The sequence below is a fragment of the Nannobrachium achirus genome (genome assembly GCF_963921795.1).
Source record: "Nannobrachium achirus genome assembly, chromosome: 5".
NCBI classification, from domain to species: domain Eukaryota; kingdom Metazoa; phylum Chordata; class Actinopteri; order Myctophiformes; family Myctophidae; genus Nannobrachium; species Nannobrachium achirus.
In genome coordinates this window covers 47,662,963-47,680,002 of record NC_137814.1, presented here as the reverse complement: position 1 = coordinate 47,680,002, position 17,040 = coordinate 47,662,963, and the positions used below count along the sequence as shown (strand labels likewise).

Here is a 17,040-nt window from a genome sequence, read left to right as displayed (position 1 = left end):
CTCGATGAGTGATGCGTCTCTTGCTGCTCGCTGTGGAAAGGCCCTTCAGAGGGATATGGAACACACCCGGCCTCTCCCAATCCAAATATTCATGAATCAGAGAGAGGAGAGAGAGACCAGGGTTTGGGCCCCGTTCCAAACGCTATACGAGGCGGAAACAATGCCCACCCGTGTATGATCGGCTAACGCAGCCTCCGAGGTTTGCTAACATTGTTCACGTCTCCCCGTGGCACTCTTTCTGTCTCTCTCTGTCTCTCTCTGTCTCTCTCTGTCTCTCTCTCTCTCTCTCTCCCTCTCTCCCCTTCCCTCGCTCGCCCGCTGTGCCGCAAAGAAGCGAGCAGCTAATTAATGAGTTTAATGCGGAAGATTCATGCACATAATATGAAGGTCAATTAGAGAAAGACTCTGCTCTGGGGCAGCGATACACAGAGTGGAGAAAAGTTGAGAGTTAAGTGGCTCTGCGTGTGTGTGTGCGTGTACATCCCTGTGTGTGTGTGTGTGTGTGTGTGTATGTGTGTGTCCTTGTGTGTGTGTGCCCCTTTTTTATGAGGTCTCTCCAGTGCTGACCCCGCCATCTTTAGATGCTGGGGAAGATATTGAATTAACGCAGGTTCTGTCCAACATATGCCAGCCAATTGGCATAAATTGTGGAAGCACGGTCGCATTTAATGGGGTCAGTAGCAGCGGTGTGTGTGCGTGCGTGTGTGTGTGTGCGTGCATGCATGTGTGTGTGTGTGTGTGCGTGCGTGCGTGCATGCGACAGTGGGTGTGTGCGTCTATGTGTGAGTGTTCATGTGTGTTGAACAAGTATACCCTGGGTAGTGTGGATAGTACTGATGTCAACACTGGACATCCGTCTGCATCACCTCTGCGTGCGTGCGTGTGTGCGTGTGTGTGTGTGTGTGTGCGTGTGCGTGTGCGTGTGTGTGTATTGTAAAGTGTGTGTGCATTCATTTGAGCTTGCTTGCATTCTGGCGTTTGCCTGGGGTGCTTTCGCGGCAGCATTCTATCAGACTGGCTGATTCAGCGCCGCCGCCTCCTCTTGCTCTCCTCTCCGCCTTTTTTGCCAATGTTTATGAGTGTCCAAAGCGAGAACTACTGTCTGCCTGTAAACACACAACCGCGGGGCACACATCCAGTGCACATATGCTGCTCACACCCCATTAAACGCACACTTTGAGACTTATTATGCTCCTTTTCCTGGCGAGTCAGGGTAATAGATTTGACTCTTGCACGCGCCTGTGTCCAGGGGCAATGTACTGTATGCACATTTTATTTCCGCTTTGCTACAGCCTCTCGCTGCCCGTGCACAAGGTGATGACATGTAGGTTCTCTCAGCCCTTTTCCTAAAGTGAAAATTGACTTTGGATCCACGGTTTATTGTCTTGTTGTCCCTCCGATATCTTCGGAAGTTATTGCTTTATGAAGCCTCCGTGCAGCTGCCGCGTGCAAATGTATATCGTCGTTGTCGGGTGGAAACCTTGTACGTCCAAAAGCGTCCGTTTTGTATTTATCATTTAAAAAAGAACTAAACTAGTGAAAACAGCCGATCTACAAGCACACAATAGATCTGCTGTTTTCACTACCTCTGTGCGACGGCCTTGTATGATGAAGCAGGGCTTTACCTTTGAAACTTGGAGATACGAGGTTTCTGCCCGACAGTGACGATATGGTCAGTGCTTGGGAGGGCACAGGACTGTCGGACTTGAACGGGAGGACTAGTAGGACAGAGGTGCGATGTTCTCCTTCTGAGGAGGGTGCGTCACTGGCAGGTGATCTAGTAGGGAGCAGTGGTTTTCAAAGTGGGTGCCGTGGCACCCTAGGGTGCTGTGGTGCAAGTCCAGGGGTGCCGCAGAATACTTACCTATATTCGGAATTTATCAATATCACTTCAGTTTAACCACCCTCTAGACTCAGTAGATCTACAAGCCGATCTACAAGCTTACAGTGTGTCACGCGTTGTAAGCTTGTAGATCTGCTATTTTTGGTGAATTCCCCCCCCTAGAATAGGAATGATGGGGTTCAAGTGGTTAAATTATAAAGTTATTTTCAATCTGTCCTGATGGAAATGGATACTCTCTCAAGTTTTCCTCATGACATACAGTATACTGTATGAAACATTGAAAGTAACATTTAGATATTTACATACCATGACCTGAATGTAAGGTGCTAGTATCTATGTAATTCAGGGGTGCCGTGGATGAAAAGGTTATTTACAGGGGTCCTGAGCCCAAAAGGTTTGAGGGAACACAGAAAGAAATGTATGAGGTGGGGAAATTGGTATAACAACTAAATTGGGGGAAAGGCACCCTGGCCACAACATAACTTCCGGTTGGTTCTAGCGGAAGTGGCGGAAGTGCTGCGTTTAACGGACGTTACGTCATGCGTTGCAGTCTTCCGGTGAAATTCTCACGGCGGAAGTTGAACAGTCTCTGCCTGATATTGTCACCAGGCTTTTCTCTTCGCACATGAGTAAGCCTGGCTACGCGAGGCTAGGGGAAAGGTGGTATAAACTAAACTAAAGAAACAAACAATCATCATCCTTACAGGAGACCTTATTAAGTGTCTCTGCACTCTTGTATAGCTGTGAGAGGTAGTAGCTCAAACCTCTCACACAAGCTTATGAAGCTGAGAGCACTCACACGCTATGCATCACCTTATCATCAACATGCATAATTACAAGCCTGCAGCTCCTCTCACACTCAAATTCAGACTCCTGCAGTGTCCCTACAGGGCGCTGTCATAAACAACCATACAAAGGCTATTATCTTTATTAAAATTCAGGGGGATATGGTTGGATGATAAGTTATCAAATGGTATCTTTCTAAATGATGAGCCAGCCAAGAAACCGAAAATGAGGCTACTTTAGGTTTCTTTAATAGAAATACAGATCGCCTCACACTGCAGAAAACACATTGTGCAGACATTTATCTGTATTAAACTATGGTGATATTATGTAAGTATGCATGCAGCTGCCTCTATTCTTAAACCATATGATGCAGTCTACCTACGGTCGTGCTCTTTGGTGCAGGCTATTACAGGAGATAAACGGGAGCGTGTCGATATTGCGACACAGCATCTGTTCGACGGTTCATACTTTCGACACAGGTGAATGTTAAACTGGTGAAATGCTAACCTGCCGACGCGGGTGAGTAGCTAACCTGCCGACGTGGGTGAATGTTAACCGCTATGCCTAAACCTAACCCTAACCCTAGAGTTCTCAAATTCTGCCCGAACCCGACCATACCCGAACCCGAACGACATTTAGGGTAGGGTAGGGCCTAAAATCTATGCTAATTAATCAGGCCGGGTAGGGCCTCGGACTCAATGAAAAAATAAAATATTTGTTTTTATTATTTTATTACTACTACTATATGATAGACCCGACCATACCCGACCCAAGGTTTTCGGGCCGGGTAGGGCCTAAAATGTATGCTAACTAGTAGGGCCGGGTAGGGCCTCGGGCCTGCCCAGTTAGGGCCCAGTTAGGGCCGGCCCTTAATTTTCAGGCCCGTTGAGAACTCTGCCAAACCCTAACCTTAAACCTCAGTAACCGTGACGTGGGTGAGTACTGTAGCTAACCTGCCGACGCTCATAGTCAAAAGAATGACTTGTCGAAAGAGCGAGATTTCCCCGAGATTAACCAAGTGGTGACCATCACTTTCTGTGCAAAGGTTATTAAATAAGTTACTCTTTTACCTTACAGTGTGTCTAACTGTAACCTTACAGTGTGTCTAACTGTAACCTTACAGTGTGTCTAACTGTAACCTTGCAGCAAACTATTACACACATTCACATGAATTTCTGGTGCTGGATGTTCGCCGTGTTAACACAGGACTATCGGGAAAATAGTGTTTCGATTTTATTCAGCAGTGCACAGATAGTGAAACTGTATGAACTTCATATCACTTGATCCGTTTAAAATCACTGTTGAATTATGCATTACTCTTGCTCTTCATGCTGTGGTTGATTGTTTCTCCGTTTATGCTTTGTGTCTTTTAAGTATTTGTGTCTGAAGCTGCACATCAAGTATCTCTTCTGGGAAAGAAATTGTGAAAGAGTTAGTTTAGTTTTTCCACCACTGCGCGCGCGCGCGCGTGTGTGTGCGTGTGCGTGTGCGTGTGCGCGCGCGTGTGCGTGTGTGCATGTGCGTGCGTGTGTGTAGTGTGCTTGCGGCAGTGCATTGGTTTGTTGTGTGCACTCAATTCTTTAGTGTTTATCGATGGCCTGGTGTGGGGGTGATGTGTGACCAGATGCTAGGTCAGTCATTTAGCTTCCACTGTGTCTCTGTCAGGGGGAGCAACACGCTCCAGTGTCCCGCGCCGACTTATATCTTCACTCCATCTCCCTCTCTTACACCCCCTCTCCATTCTGGAGTAAAAGCCCGCCGAGGAGGCCTTGCTGAACAGCTTTCAACGGGCGACTCGTAAAAGAAAAGCAGAAACCTGCCCCCTTTTTACGGTGCAGTAAAATAGACACTCGCTTGCTTCTATGCCCGGCTTCACAGTGCTTACTTTAATGAAGCATAAAAAGTTTAATTAAATCTTAAAAGCCTGTTGAAACAAAGGTCTAAAGGTTTTACCCACGTAGTCGACTGCTGTCCGGCCCTTTCCAAAAAAAAGAAAAAAAAAAAAGAAAGAATCCTTTACCTATTCATTACCATTTTAAACTAACTCCATTTACCCAGTAGCCTTTATTGTGGCTGCCGGGAGATTCAGTTAATTTCATATTGACGAAGTAAGAGGGCCTTTAAATCTATTCAAAAGGACCCCTTCTCCTTTTAAATTGCCATCTCACCATTTTGCATAATCGAGGCTTTAGTTAGAGGTGTTTTAAGAGTAGAAAATGGCTTACTCACATCAGCCACTCTGTATACATGGTCATCATCCGAACAATCTCCGGCAGGTTGCCGCCACCTAAAATCCACTGTCACACTCATAACACTGTCTTCTCCACAATAAACCGAGTGCGACGTGCACTTTTACACTCGCCGGAATGAGCGGCTCTCCCATTTCCCGGGCGCCAGTCAAGTCATTACCGTCTTTTACACCGGCAAATAGAGGCAGATGGAGAAACTCTCCAGTCGCTTATCCCATTAAATTTATATCCACCACCCTCACTTGGGGTGCAGCGCCATGGCCACTACCCTTACCGGGGATGTCAGCTAAAATATTAGACATTCATCATGGTTATTATAGCCGGTAAATCCTCCTCGGCAGTACAGAAACTCCCCCATCTTTTTTTATTCTCTCTGGATGGGGAATGGAAATGGATTTGGTTATTGCCGGAGCTTATTCGGAGCGGCATCAGCCACACTAATCTCTGTGCCTGCTCCATAGCCTCTCCCCTCGGCCAGACGCGCTGGATGGGATGAATCTGCAGCACGGGGAACAGCCGTCACCAAAGACGGGTGGAAACCTTGTATTTCAGGATATGGAAATGGATCTAGTGACACGCGCTTCATATGTTTCATTGGTTTCACTGGTTAAACCCACAGACAAAACCTAACCACTGTGAACCCTATTTTGGGCATGTTATTATGGGCAAAAACGTTTCAAAATGAGCTATAGGGCTGTCACGATTATGACATTTCACATGACGATTAATTGTCACTCAAATAATTGCGATTAACGATTTAATTGTGTATTTGTCGTTGACAATTACATTTCTGTTTGGCTTTTAGGCTTTGAAGTTGCACATGGCAATCATGACACATAACTTAAATATACAAAGAAATTACTGACATAATTGACAACTTTATATACTTAAAAAAATAACATTGATAGTGGAAATAGCCGATCTACAAGCTAGTAGCTATTTCCACTACTTTTTGAAAGTGTTACTATGTAACTATATTTACATTTCTCAACATGTAAACGATTATGACGATTATGCAAAATAATTGCGATTACCTCAAATAATTGCGATTAGACGATTATGTAATAATTGTGACAGCCCTAATGAGCTATAAAATTAATGAATGAATTTAACAGAGAAAATACAAATAACCGATCTACAAGCTCACAATGCGTAACACCTTGTTGTCAGCTTGCATGTCTGCTATTTTAGCACATTTTACACGACACTGTCACGTGACAAAGTATTAAATAGCACATTAATTCTTAAAGAAATGTGATACAAGGAAATGCAATGGAGGTGTATGGTTTCTGCACAACATGAGATGAGGGGGCAGGGGTGGAGGTGGGGTTGGGAGGAGGAACACCCGAGAGGCTCCAAACGCTGAGAGTTTGAGACCCCTGCACGGATCAGGCAATAACAAAGGCTTATTTCAAGATGGACTCATTTCCCTCTGTGACATTACCCTCTACTCCAGCGTTCCCCAATTAGTTTTCCCCAAGGGCCAAATCATGTCTAGGGTACCAAGCCGAGGGCCACAACATTTAGTTTAGTTTATTTCAGTCATTCATTGTGGCATCATACACATTTTTAGTAGTGAATACAAAGAAAATTTATACTCCACAAAAATAAAGCCACATTTCTGACCAAAAAGGCATAGGCTGAAGCAATGCTTATTATGCCTACCCTTTTACAAAACAGATTTGAGATGGAGATTTTAAAAATGAAGAGAAAAACAAAAACAAAACAGAAAACAAGAACAAGAGAAAAAAGGAAAAACAAAAAAAGAAGAAAAAAAAAGAAATAGAGAAGAAAAAAAAGAAATAGAGAAAAGGAAGCCAGGAACAAGACACTTTTGCTGTACATGTTGGGCGTTCAAAACATGGAGGACAGTGTTTTCTAAACTTCTGCAAGTGGGCTATACATAATATATACATACCCACATACATACACATACGTATACATATGCACATACATACATATATATTAGGGTGGATCTTAAATTACCTTTTTTTGATTTTCTAGAGTCTCACCCCCCAATTATGTTCCAATGTACAAAAAAATGCTTTGGTTAAAATTTGGTTGAATTTCAAGCATATTTAGAGGTAGCTCAATCAAGTCAAAGATTGTACATTTTATTGGTCAAAATCGAATTGCACTGCAGGCACATTTAAGTTATACATTACACATTATTCTTATACTAAGCACAGAAATTATATTTTTTAAGCTTACAAATCTAAACACAAATCTGATTACATGTTTGTCATATGTCAAACCAGAATTAATGTATTGTAGGAAATAGCAAAGCAAAGAATGACAATTTGCAATTTTTCATTTAACGTGCACAATGACATGTCTTTATTGCACACTCTTCAATCATACTCTTCAACACACAACAAGCACACAGCCCCACTTCCTTGTTTACCCCCAAAACCCCTGAAAGTCACTGCAGTATAGTAATTCAGTAGTTACAGTACAGATCAATTAAAGTTTGTTTACGGCTATCGGGATACTTGTGCCGATAGTCCTGCACAATTTGCAGCAAGTATTGGAGTTGGGACTCATCTTTAGTAATGAGACCACAATATTCTTGTATTAGGGCAACCCCACGCTCAGCATGATCATTGACAACATTCATCGCCTTCACTACAGCCAGAGCTTCTTGGTAGTCCTCCCTGGGCTCCCACTCAAAGCACCTTGGAAAAAATCTTCAATGTTCTTCCTTGCAATTGTTCCAAGGTCAACAGTAATTCTCTTCATATGCCCCTGTTCACCATAAGTGATTGGAAAACCTTTGAGAAGCAGCTTTAGACACCTCAGCATTTATTGATGAACCGGATACCTCGCTGCTCGAGGTATCCGGTTCAGAGCTCCAGGAGCTACCCATCATGCCCGTTGGATGGCAAAGGTTATTTATTGTATGAAGATCTGGATGTTTCATGGCCAATTCAAACTGACCTTCAGGGAAGAAAAAGCATGCATGGATTTGTGCATTTTTGCAGTTTACAATTATGTGAAGGCATCATAGGCATGGATGATGGCACCTGTTGCTGTCAGCGCTCCACTAAATGACTTGGCAGCTGTTAAAATCGTTGCTGGAATATTCATCAATAAATGCTGAGGTGTCTAAAGCTGCTTCTCAAAAGTTTTCCAATCAGTTATGGTATTTGGCTCCAGAGATCGTCGGACTTGCATTGTTTGACAGTCAAGTGAGCGCGCAAACGAAGAGGCTGATGGTGAGAGCCATGAAAGATGGAAATGAAGATCATGAACAGGGGCATATGAAGAGAATTACTGTTGACCTTGGAACAATTGCAAGGAAGAACATTGAAGTGCTTTTCAAAATGATGGATCTCCCAGGTGACTTCCTTGACGTTGAGCCCGATGAGTGGGAGCCCAGGGTGGACTACCAAGAAGCTCTGGCTGTAGTGAAGGCAATGAATGTTGTCAATGATCATGCAGAGCGTGGGGTTGCCCTAATACAAGAATATTGTGGTCTCATTACTAAAGATGAGTCCCAACTCCAATACTTGCTGCAAATTGTGCAGAACCATCGGCACAAGTATCCCGATAGCCGTAAACAAACTTTAATTGATCAGTAACTACTGAATTACTATACTGCAGTGACTTTCGTTTTTTTTTGGGGTAATCAAGGAAGTGGGGCTGTGTGCTTGTTGTGTGTTGTGAGTATGATTGAAGAGTGTGCAATAAAGACATGTCATTGTGCACGTTAAATGAAAATGTAATTCTTTGCTTTGCTATTTCCTACAATACATTAATTCTGGTTTGACATATGACAAACATGTAATCAGATTTGTGTTTAGATTTGTAAGCTTAAAAAATATAATTTCTGTGCTTAGTATAAGAATAATGTGTAATGTATAACACATTAAAAAAAATCGATTTTGACCAATAAAATGTACAATCTTTGACTTGATTGAGCTACCTCTAAATATGCTTGAAATTCAACCAAATTTTAACCAAAGCATTTTTTTGTACATTGGAACATAATTGGGGGGTGAGACTCAAGAAAATCAAAAAAAGGTAATTTAAGATCCACCCTAATATATATATTATGATCTCATATGAGAGGTGGGTTTTCTTTTATAGATTTTTATAGCTATCAATCCTCTTATTTTTAAATAGTTTTTGAAATATGTTTAATGAGCTACTCAATTTAATGTTTTTGTCAAGATTGTTCCACAACTTTACTCCTGCATATGTTATACATCTCTGTTTGGCATTGGTCTTAGCTTTTACTCTTGAGTAAATGCATGTACCCCGAAGTTTAGGAAGGAAGGAACATTGCAGGGGGCGACGGTGGCGTTCCCGCTACTCCAGTGACAGTTCAGATATCGTCGTTGTCGGGTGAAAATCTTGTATGTCCAAAACTGTTCATTTTGCATTTATCATTTTAAAAATGATTTAAACTAGTGAAAACAGCCGATCTACACGGTGCGAGGCGTTGTGTGCTTGTAGATCTGCTGTTTTCACTACTTTTGTGCGACGGCCTTGTTTGATGAAGCAGGGCTTTACTTCGCGAAAGAACGTACACATTTTGAGATACGGGTTTTCCACCCGACAATGACGACATACTAGTGTTGTTGCTGCTCTGATACCACCATTATTACGGGGGTTGGTGGGGGCCAGACAGTAGCCCCCCGCGGGCCGCAAATGGCCCACGGGCCGCCTATTGGGGAACCCTGCTCTACTCCCTGTGTTATTAGGTCCATTAGTTTCCGTTTGTACACGGTCAGAGTTGAATTAAAACGGACAATTTGACTGTGTAGACAAGTGCTGCATACTGATTGATTGAATTGATTGAATATTGTATTAGTCCGCATTGGGCCTGCTGCCCAATGCGGACTAATACAATATTCAATCAAGTGGCTCAGGAGGTAGAGCAGGTCATCCAGTGATCCGTGGGTCGGCGGTTTGAATCCCGTCTCCTCCTGTCCACATGTGGAAGTGTCCTTGGGCAAGACACTGAACCCCACACTGCCTCCAATGAGTGGGTCGGTGTCAGGTCAGCTTGCCACCATCGGTGTGTGAAAGTGAGGATGCTGGTGTCGACTGTTCGCGCCTTCACCACCCAATGTATGAATGAATGGACCGTTGTTAAGCACTTTGAGTTTGCAACTTGCTTAGAAAAGTGCATAAAAATACAATCCATTAGTCCAGTGGCATCAGTTCAGAAAAAGGTAAGGTATAGCAACATGACTGGTGTCTTGCACGCGCGCCTTTGCGCGCGTGCAAGACACCAGTCATGTTGCCATACCTTAGCAACAGGCATGATACATTTATTTTAAGAAGTACATTCTATTTTTTTCCCCCAGAATTTCTATGGTTTCTTGGGCTGGATATGGCAGTCTGGAACAGTTGTTCAAGTGCGGCTAAACTTGGCATATAAACGTGCCACAATTAACAATAATGAATTGCACCTGTGCAGCTGACCTGCGGAACCTGGGAATATACCATTATGTCAAGATGGGGAGAATACAAGTGTGGAGAATATAATTATAATACCTTGTTAAATTTGGCATTTGTAGTTATTTTAATGTAATTTAACAACATAACCAGCACAGATAGACAAAGAGACATTCATGGATTTATATTTTAAGTAACTTGTATTCTCCCCCCTGGACCCAGGGTATGGCAGCTGCATACCCCTGCCATACCCAATTGACGCCCCTGCATTAGTCAGAAATGTAGCACGTGGTACAGCAAGACATGAAAGCTAAAAGTATAGATACTGTCTCTGTGTTTACCTTGTGGTAAGTTGCTGTGGTTAACAGCATCTGCTAAATGCCAAAATCAGGGGTCTTTGACGTTTTCAGGACAAGGACCCCTTAGTTGAGAGAGAGAGATGAAGCAGGGACCCCCACAACCTTTTCATAGTTTCATCGTTTGACAGCACAATCATCAGTGTATTTTGGATTCATGTCAATTTGTGTTTTCAGATATTTAACCACTTGAACCGTCAATACTTAATAAACTTGACCTTTCACTCTGTACTTATTCTGCACCTTTTCCCCTCCACACCAAACACCACCTTTGCCGAAAATAGCTGCGAGCCGAGGCGTTGTGAGCTTGTAGATCAGCTATTTTTGGCTAAAGTTCTCATAATATGGACACTAGGGTTCAAGTGGTTAATATGAAGGGAAAAAAAGTTGAAGACCCCTGGTCTAAACTGTAAATTGTACTAATTTGAGGTACTCTCTCTCTTTCTCATCCAGCCTGTCCTCCTGGTACCTTCAAGTCCACCCAGGGTCCAGGGCTGTGTCTGCAGTGTCCTCCCAACAGCCGCTCGGCGGCCGAGGCCGCCACCATCTGCGTGTGCCGCAACGGCTACTACCGCGCCGACGCCGACCTGCCCGACGCACCCTGCACAAGTGAGTTAACCCTGTCGCTCATCAACGTGCACACGGGCACGAGCACGTCAGAGATACTGGAGATCAACGGTTCTCAGGCCAGGGACCCCTTAGCTGAGAAAGAGAGATGACGTCATCGATATTAAGTCCATATCTGGGAATGCCCATATATGTTCCGTGCGTCAGTCACACCTCATGTCACGCTCCGTGTATGGCCAAGATCCCTGATGTCATCAATATTAAGCCCATATCTGGGAATGCCCATATATATAATATTCTGTCAGTGTCATGATAACCAGTGTGGTTGTTGCGATGCAAGTCATACTTGAGAATGAATTCCATCCTTGTCCCTTTTATGCCCATATATGGAGATCTCCGATGTCACAAAATCTAGGGCTCTGAGAGTGTACACATTTAACCAAGAGTCCATTTGGTTACGTTTGTACAGTCTCAAAATTACAGACCCATAAGGGTCTATTTGGACCCATAGTAGTCCCCCAGACCTGACGTTAAGATACCAGCACCCAGTATCTCATATATCATATATCTTCGTCGTCGGGTGGAAACCTTGTATCTTCAAGTTTCAAATGTGTACGTTCTTTCGCAAAGTAAAGCCCTGCTTCATTGTACAAGGCCGTCGCACAAAAGTAGTGAAAACAGTAGATCTACAAGCACACAACGCCTCGCGATGCGAGGCGTTGTGTGCTTGTAGATCGGCGGTTTTCACTAGTTTAAATCATTTTTAAAATAAAAAATGCAAAACGAACGGTTTTGGACATACAAGGTTTTTACCCGACAACGACGATATCTCATATATCTCATAATATCTCATAATATCTCTGTCATTTCAATGTAAACACGGGTCTGAGCGTGTCTCTCTCTCCTGCGTTGTGTTATGTTACAGAGGTCTTCTGTATCAACACACCCACACAGTGTGCAGCTCTCTCTCTCTCTCCCTCTCTCTCTCTCCCTCTCTCTCCATCTCTCTCCATCTCTCTCCATAGTTACACCATAGTGTTTGTGGCTGCATCTCTGGACCAGAAGTATGTGCTAAAATGACAACACATCCAAGGCTCTGGGCTCAGCCAGACCATAATGATCACACTGTGGGCGTTCCATCTCTGACCTCTCCATTATTGTGGCAATAAGCTTCCTCTCTCTTTCAATATATCTCTCTCTCTCTGTCATGATTAATATTTCCCACTCTGTTTGTCTGGTCATCTGTTAGTCTCTCTCTCTCTCTCCCTCTCTCTCTCTCTCTCTCTCTCTCTCTCTCTCTCTCTCTCTCTCTCACACACGCGCACACACACACACACACACACACGCACACACACACGCACACGCGCATGTGCGCGCACACCTGTCTCTTCACTCCGAGTACAAGTTAAGTTCCTCCTCCGCGCGAGTTCTCTCACTCTGTCTCTCTCTCTCCCATCATCCCCTGAAGTCCTAATTACTCAGGCAGATGCTGCTGAGAAGGCCCCGACATTGTCCCGTCAGTAATTCGCTGAGGATCCAATAAGGCTTCTTGCTGGCGTAGTTATCTTAACCCATTTAGAACGGGTACACATTTTGTGTATCATTATTTTATGCTTTAACTATTGAAAAATAGCAGATATACAAGCTCACAGCGCGGCACCGAGTGCCGCGCTGCGAGCTCGTAGATCTGCTATTTTTGAAAAGTCGTGAACATTAGAATTTTGACCCGATTCTATAAGTGTCTTTTGAATCCTTCTAAGATTTTTGGAAAAAAACTATGTTTCTATGTCAGCAATCTGCCAGCCATCGTCAAAGAAAAGGTCCTTTTCACTTGAACTGCAGCTCAGTTAGTCTGTTCTTGAGAGACTACTATGTCAGTGGTGCTCAAACCTTTTCATGTGAAGGACCCCCAAAATGATATTTATTTGGCCACGGACGCCCATCTCAAAATATCTAGTTCCAGGGACCACCCAGAAGCAAAATTTTAGTTACAAACCTTCGCTTTGAAAATACATATATTCAAAGATTTGCACACATTTTCACGACTTTTTCAAAAATAGCAGATCTACAAGCTCGCAGCGCGGCACTCGGTGCCGCGCTGTGAGCTTGTATATCTGCTATTTTTCAATAGTTAAAGCATAAAATAATGGTTAAAGTGGTTCAAATCTTACGCGACTCGGGCGCGTTCCAGGTATTTGAGAGTTAATCCTATGTAAAAGCAGTAAGCCGCGGGCCGCTCCCGGCGTCTCGCGCTCCCCACTGACACACAATTACACTGGAGGAAAACACTGTAGCCCCGCCCCCTCGGTTTGTTTACCTGTCTCGTCCTCTGCTGCTTGGCAGTCATTTCATTCTGATGCTTGATTTGCAGTGTTGGAAAGTACTGTACTTGAGTACACTTTTGAGGTATTTGTACTTTACTTGAGTATTTCCAATTTCCAATACTTTTACTTCTACTCCACTACATCTCGGATCCAAATATTGTACTTTTACTCCACTGCAATCGTTTGAAACCTTTTGTTATTAGTTACTTTGCAGATATAATTGATTATATTATAAAACACACATTAATCCACTTTAGCACTATTTCATACCGTGGCTATTTGAAAATAGCTGATCTACGACGCGTCGCAATGCGACGCATTGTGAGCTTGTAGATCTGCTATTTTCAAACATTTTGTACTTTTACTTTACTTTAAGTAGATTTTGATGCCAACACTTTCATACTTTTACTCAAGTACATTTTGAATTCCAGACTTTTACTTCTAATGGAGTACAACTACATTGCAGTATTGAGGATTTACTTAAGTACAAAATGTGAGTACTTTTTCCACCACAGCTGATTTGTTACTTGGCGCACGTGCATCGAAAAAAAAAAAAAAACCACGCACATCTACGAAGCGTCGCAGGAGGATATCTTTGGAGCGCGACACACCGGCACACGACTAAGTATAAATCCCCGTCGATGGATCGGTCTGTTCTCGTACAGCCCCTCTGGAGGCTTTGTCGGAGTGATTAAATATAACTAGAGGTTCAGATATGCCAGCCGACCGATATGTCTGGGTCATATGGTGTCGGGGGCTTTGGGTAAAAGCAATAGCCTGACTCTCAGCCTGAATTGACATTTCGTTTCACTCCATTATTCAGTCTGAGGTTGCTCCCCCCCAGGGCGATTGCTGGGATGGGCGTTGCCAAAGATACAGTCTTCTGCGATTGGTTCACCGTCTGACCAACACATGACGTAGTGTTGTTATGTGTGGCTGGCTAGTGGCTAGCCTGTTGCTTGCTATTGCTACTTGCTAACCAAAGAAACAAGCAGAATAGGAGCACTACAAACTAGTAATTAAACACAACATAACATGCCTGCTACTGGTGTTTCATAGCGAGATCGATACGATCACATTTTACCGCATTTTACCGCGACGCGATGCGCAGTACGGTACGGCGGCGGCGCTGGTTTACTTGGAAACGCACATGAGCTCTGGGAAACCCCCACCCACGCTGATCACAAGACGCTGATTCACGACGCTGATTCGCCGTACGGATTTTCGAACGAGGAAAGCCTCTTCAATGAGAGCAATTCTAGAACCCTGAATCGCAAAAATAAGAATTTAAAGGGGTGTGGCTGCTAGCGATTCAGGGTCTGGAACTAGGCTATAAAAGCAAGGCAATCCAGGAGGCTGTCATGTGTTCTTACTGTACATTCAAAACATTACAAATCATAAATTTACCCACTTTAGCCCTATATACATTTCGGACATTTGAAAATAAACTATTTACAAGCTCACAATGCAGGTATAGATGGAGGAGATTTGAGAGCCCTTATGAAAACGATGTATCCAAAATAAGGTATTTGAAGCAAAATGAGTTGCTACACTTTTAGACCAACAAGTAATAGACTCGAATAGTCGACTCAAATTGAAGAATCGCCACCCCGTGGCTGAACAGCCACACTACACGTTGAAATAAGATATCACATTTCTAGGGGGCACGGCTAAGACTTTGCCGGCGCGAGGTGACCACAGACCTCCTTTTAGAGATGCCGACGGATTCAGTAGTAAGCCACTGTATGGAGATCTCTGTATATTTGAAGCCGGTTTGTCCCATATACTGTGCAGGGGTCTTCAACGTTTTCGAGCCAAGGACCCCTTAGCTGAGAGAGAGATAAAGCAGGGACCCCCACTATGTATTGTATAAAAATTATGTTGCAGATGAGACATTTTCATATATTTCTGAGACAGCTTAGACTTGTTTGACAGCAATATCATTAGTGTAGGTTGTTGGTTTAACTTGTACCGTCAATACTTAGTCTGATTTTCTTTTCACTCTACACTAGGGGTGTAACGATATAGTAACTGTATCGAAATATCGTTTTTAACTTAAAAAATCGAAGTATATCGAAATGAAAACAGCTAAAATCGAATCGTATCGTTTTATTTTGTATCGTATCGAATCAGCAGTGCAAAGAATCGATTGTATCGATACTACCTACTTGTGCATTGTATTTAGCATATTTAAGAAGAAAAAAAGTATAGCTACACTGGTCTATCAGGTGTAATCTCTGGGTTCATGTCAAGGTGCAGGTTTTTCAATATGCAATGTCCATGTATTTGGCAATAATCACAATGTTTACTTATTTATATCCATGATAATACATGTTTCCCTTAAAAATCTGCACTATCCACACCTTTCACACAGATGTAATGTCTTTGCTAGTTACCATATCGATTTTAAATCATTGAATCGAATCATATCGTATCGCCATGATTGAACCAATATCGTCCCTGTATCGTATCGTCAACCATGTATCGTGATATGTATCGAATCGCTATTAAAATGCATCGTTACACCCCTACTCTACACCAAACCTCTTTGCCAAGAATAGCCGATCTACAAGCTCACAACGCCTCACAGCTTGTAGATCGGCTATTCTTGGCTAATATTCCACAAAAAATGACTCTGGACAACCAGATCTCCATACAGTATAAGGGCTTATCAGGTTTGGTAGGCTCTATGCACGGAAGCCATATTGGCATGAACTTGGGCCCCTCCTTTACTTCTCTGGGTTTCAGCAATTAAATGAATTAAGGTTGTGTTTCACTCTGGTCAAGGTGCTTATGTCGTGCATGTTGGCTCACCGGACCACAGTGAGCCAACAGAGCCTTAATTAGTATAATTGGTAACACATGTGAAGGAAGCAAGAAGAAGAGGCCCAATTTCTTGCCAATATGGCTGCCGTGCATTGAGCACATTGCCCCTGGGACGGACAGAGGAGCACGTTCTATTTTTCTTATCTTTTGGCAGCTGTAGCCTTCCTGGCTGTACAGCAGCACCTACACCCCAGCGGATTGAACGCGGCCCTATTTGCCACGTTTCCATTTTAAGCGAGTGCCTGGAAGCGTTGGAGGAAGCCCCGGTGAAACACCGCTCTTGTAGCCGACTTGTTTCGAATGATCCCATAAGTGCGGCAATCCTCTCCTCGAGGCTGGAGATAGACGCTCTTGCACTTCCCATAGTACTGTAGGTCTATGCTTCTCATCAAGTCTAGCTTCCAACTCTACCTCGAGGCCTTGGATGCTCCCCAAGCACACTCTACAGAACAACTCCCCTGTTGAGGCCGCTTTTAAAGACCCCCCACTGTGCCGGGCTGGGATTCTAAATGCACACTGTACCGTATGCTGATGCTTTCTGTGTTTCTAGTTGGATTCTCTCTCTGTTATTGCAGTTCTTCTCCTCCTCTCCTGCAGACGCTCACATGCACACGCATATATATATTGTCGTTGTCGGGTGATAACCTTGTATGTCCAAAACCGTTCGTTTTGTATTTATCATT

The 17,040-nt window shown here is 43.5% G+C and overlaps 1 protein-coding gene across 1 annotated transcript in view; it reads left to right on the top strand.

Moving 5' to 3' along the window:
• LOC308285406 (ephrin type-B receptor 1-B-like) overlaps window positions 1-17,040 on the top strand; it is a gene marked incomplete at its 3' end in the record, with an annotated part of 349,613 nt that overhangs the window by 204,109 nt on the left and 128,464 nt on the right. The window contains exon 5 of the mRNA XM_080726148.1: window positions 11,094-11,249. Coding sequence (XP_080582274.1) covers window positions 11,094-11,249 — 156 coding nt within the window. The remainder of the gene's footprint in view (window positions 1-11,093; window positions 11,250-17,040) is intronic.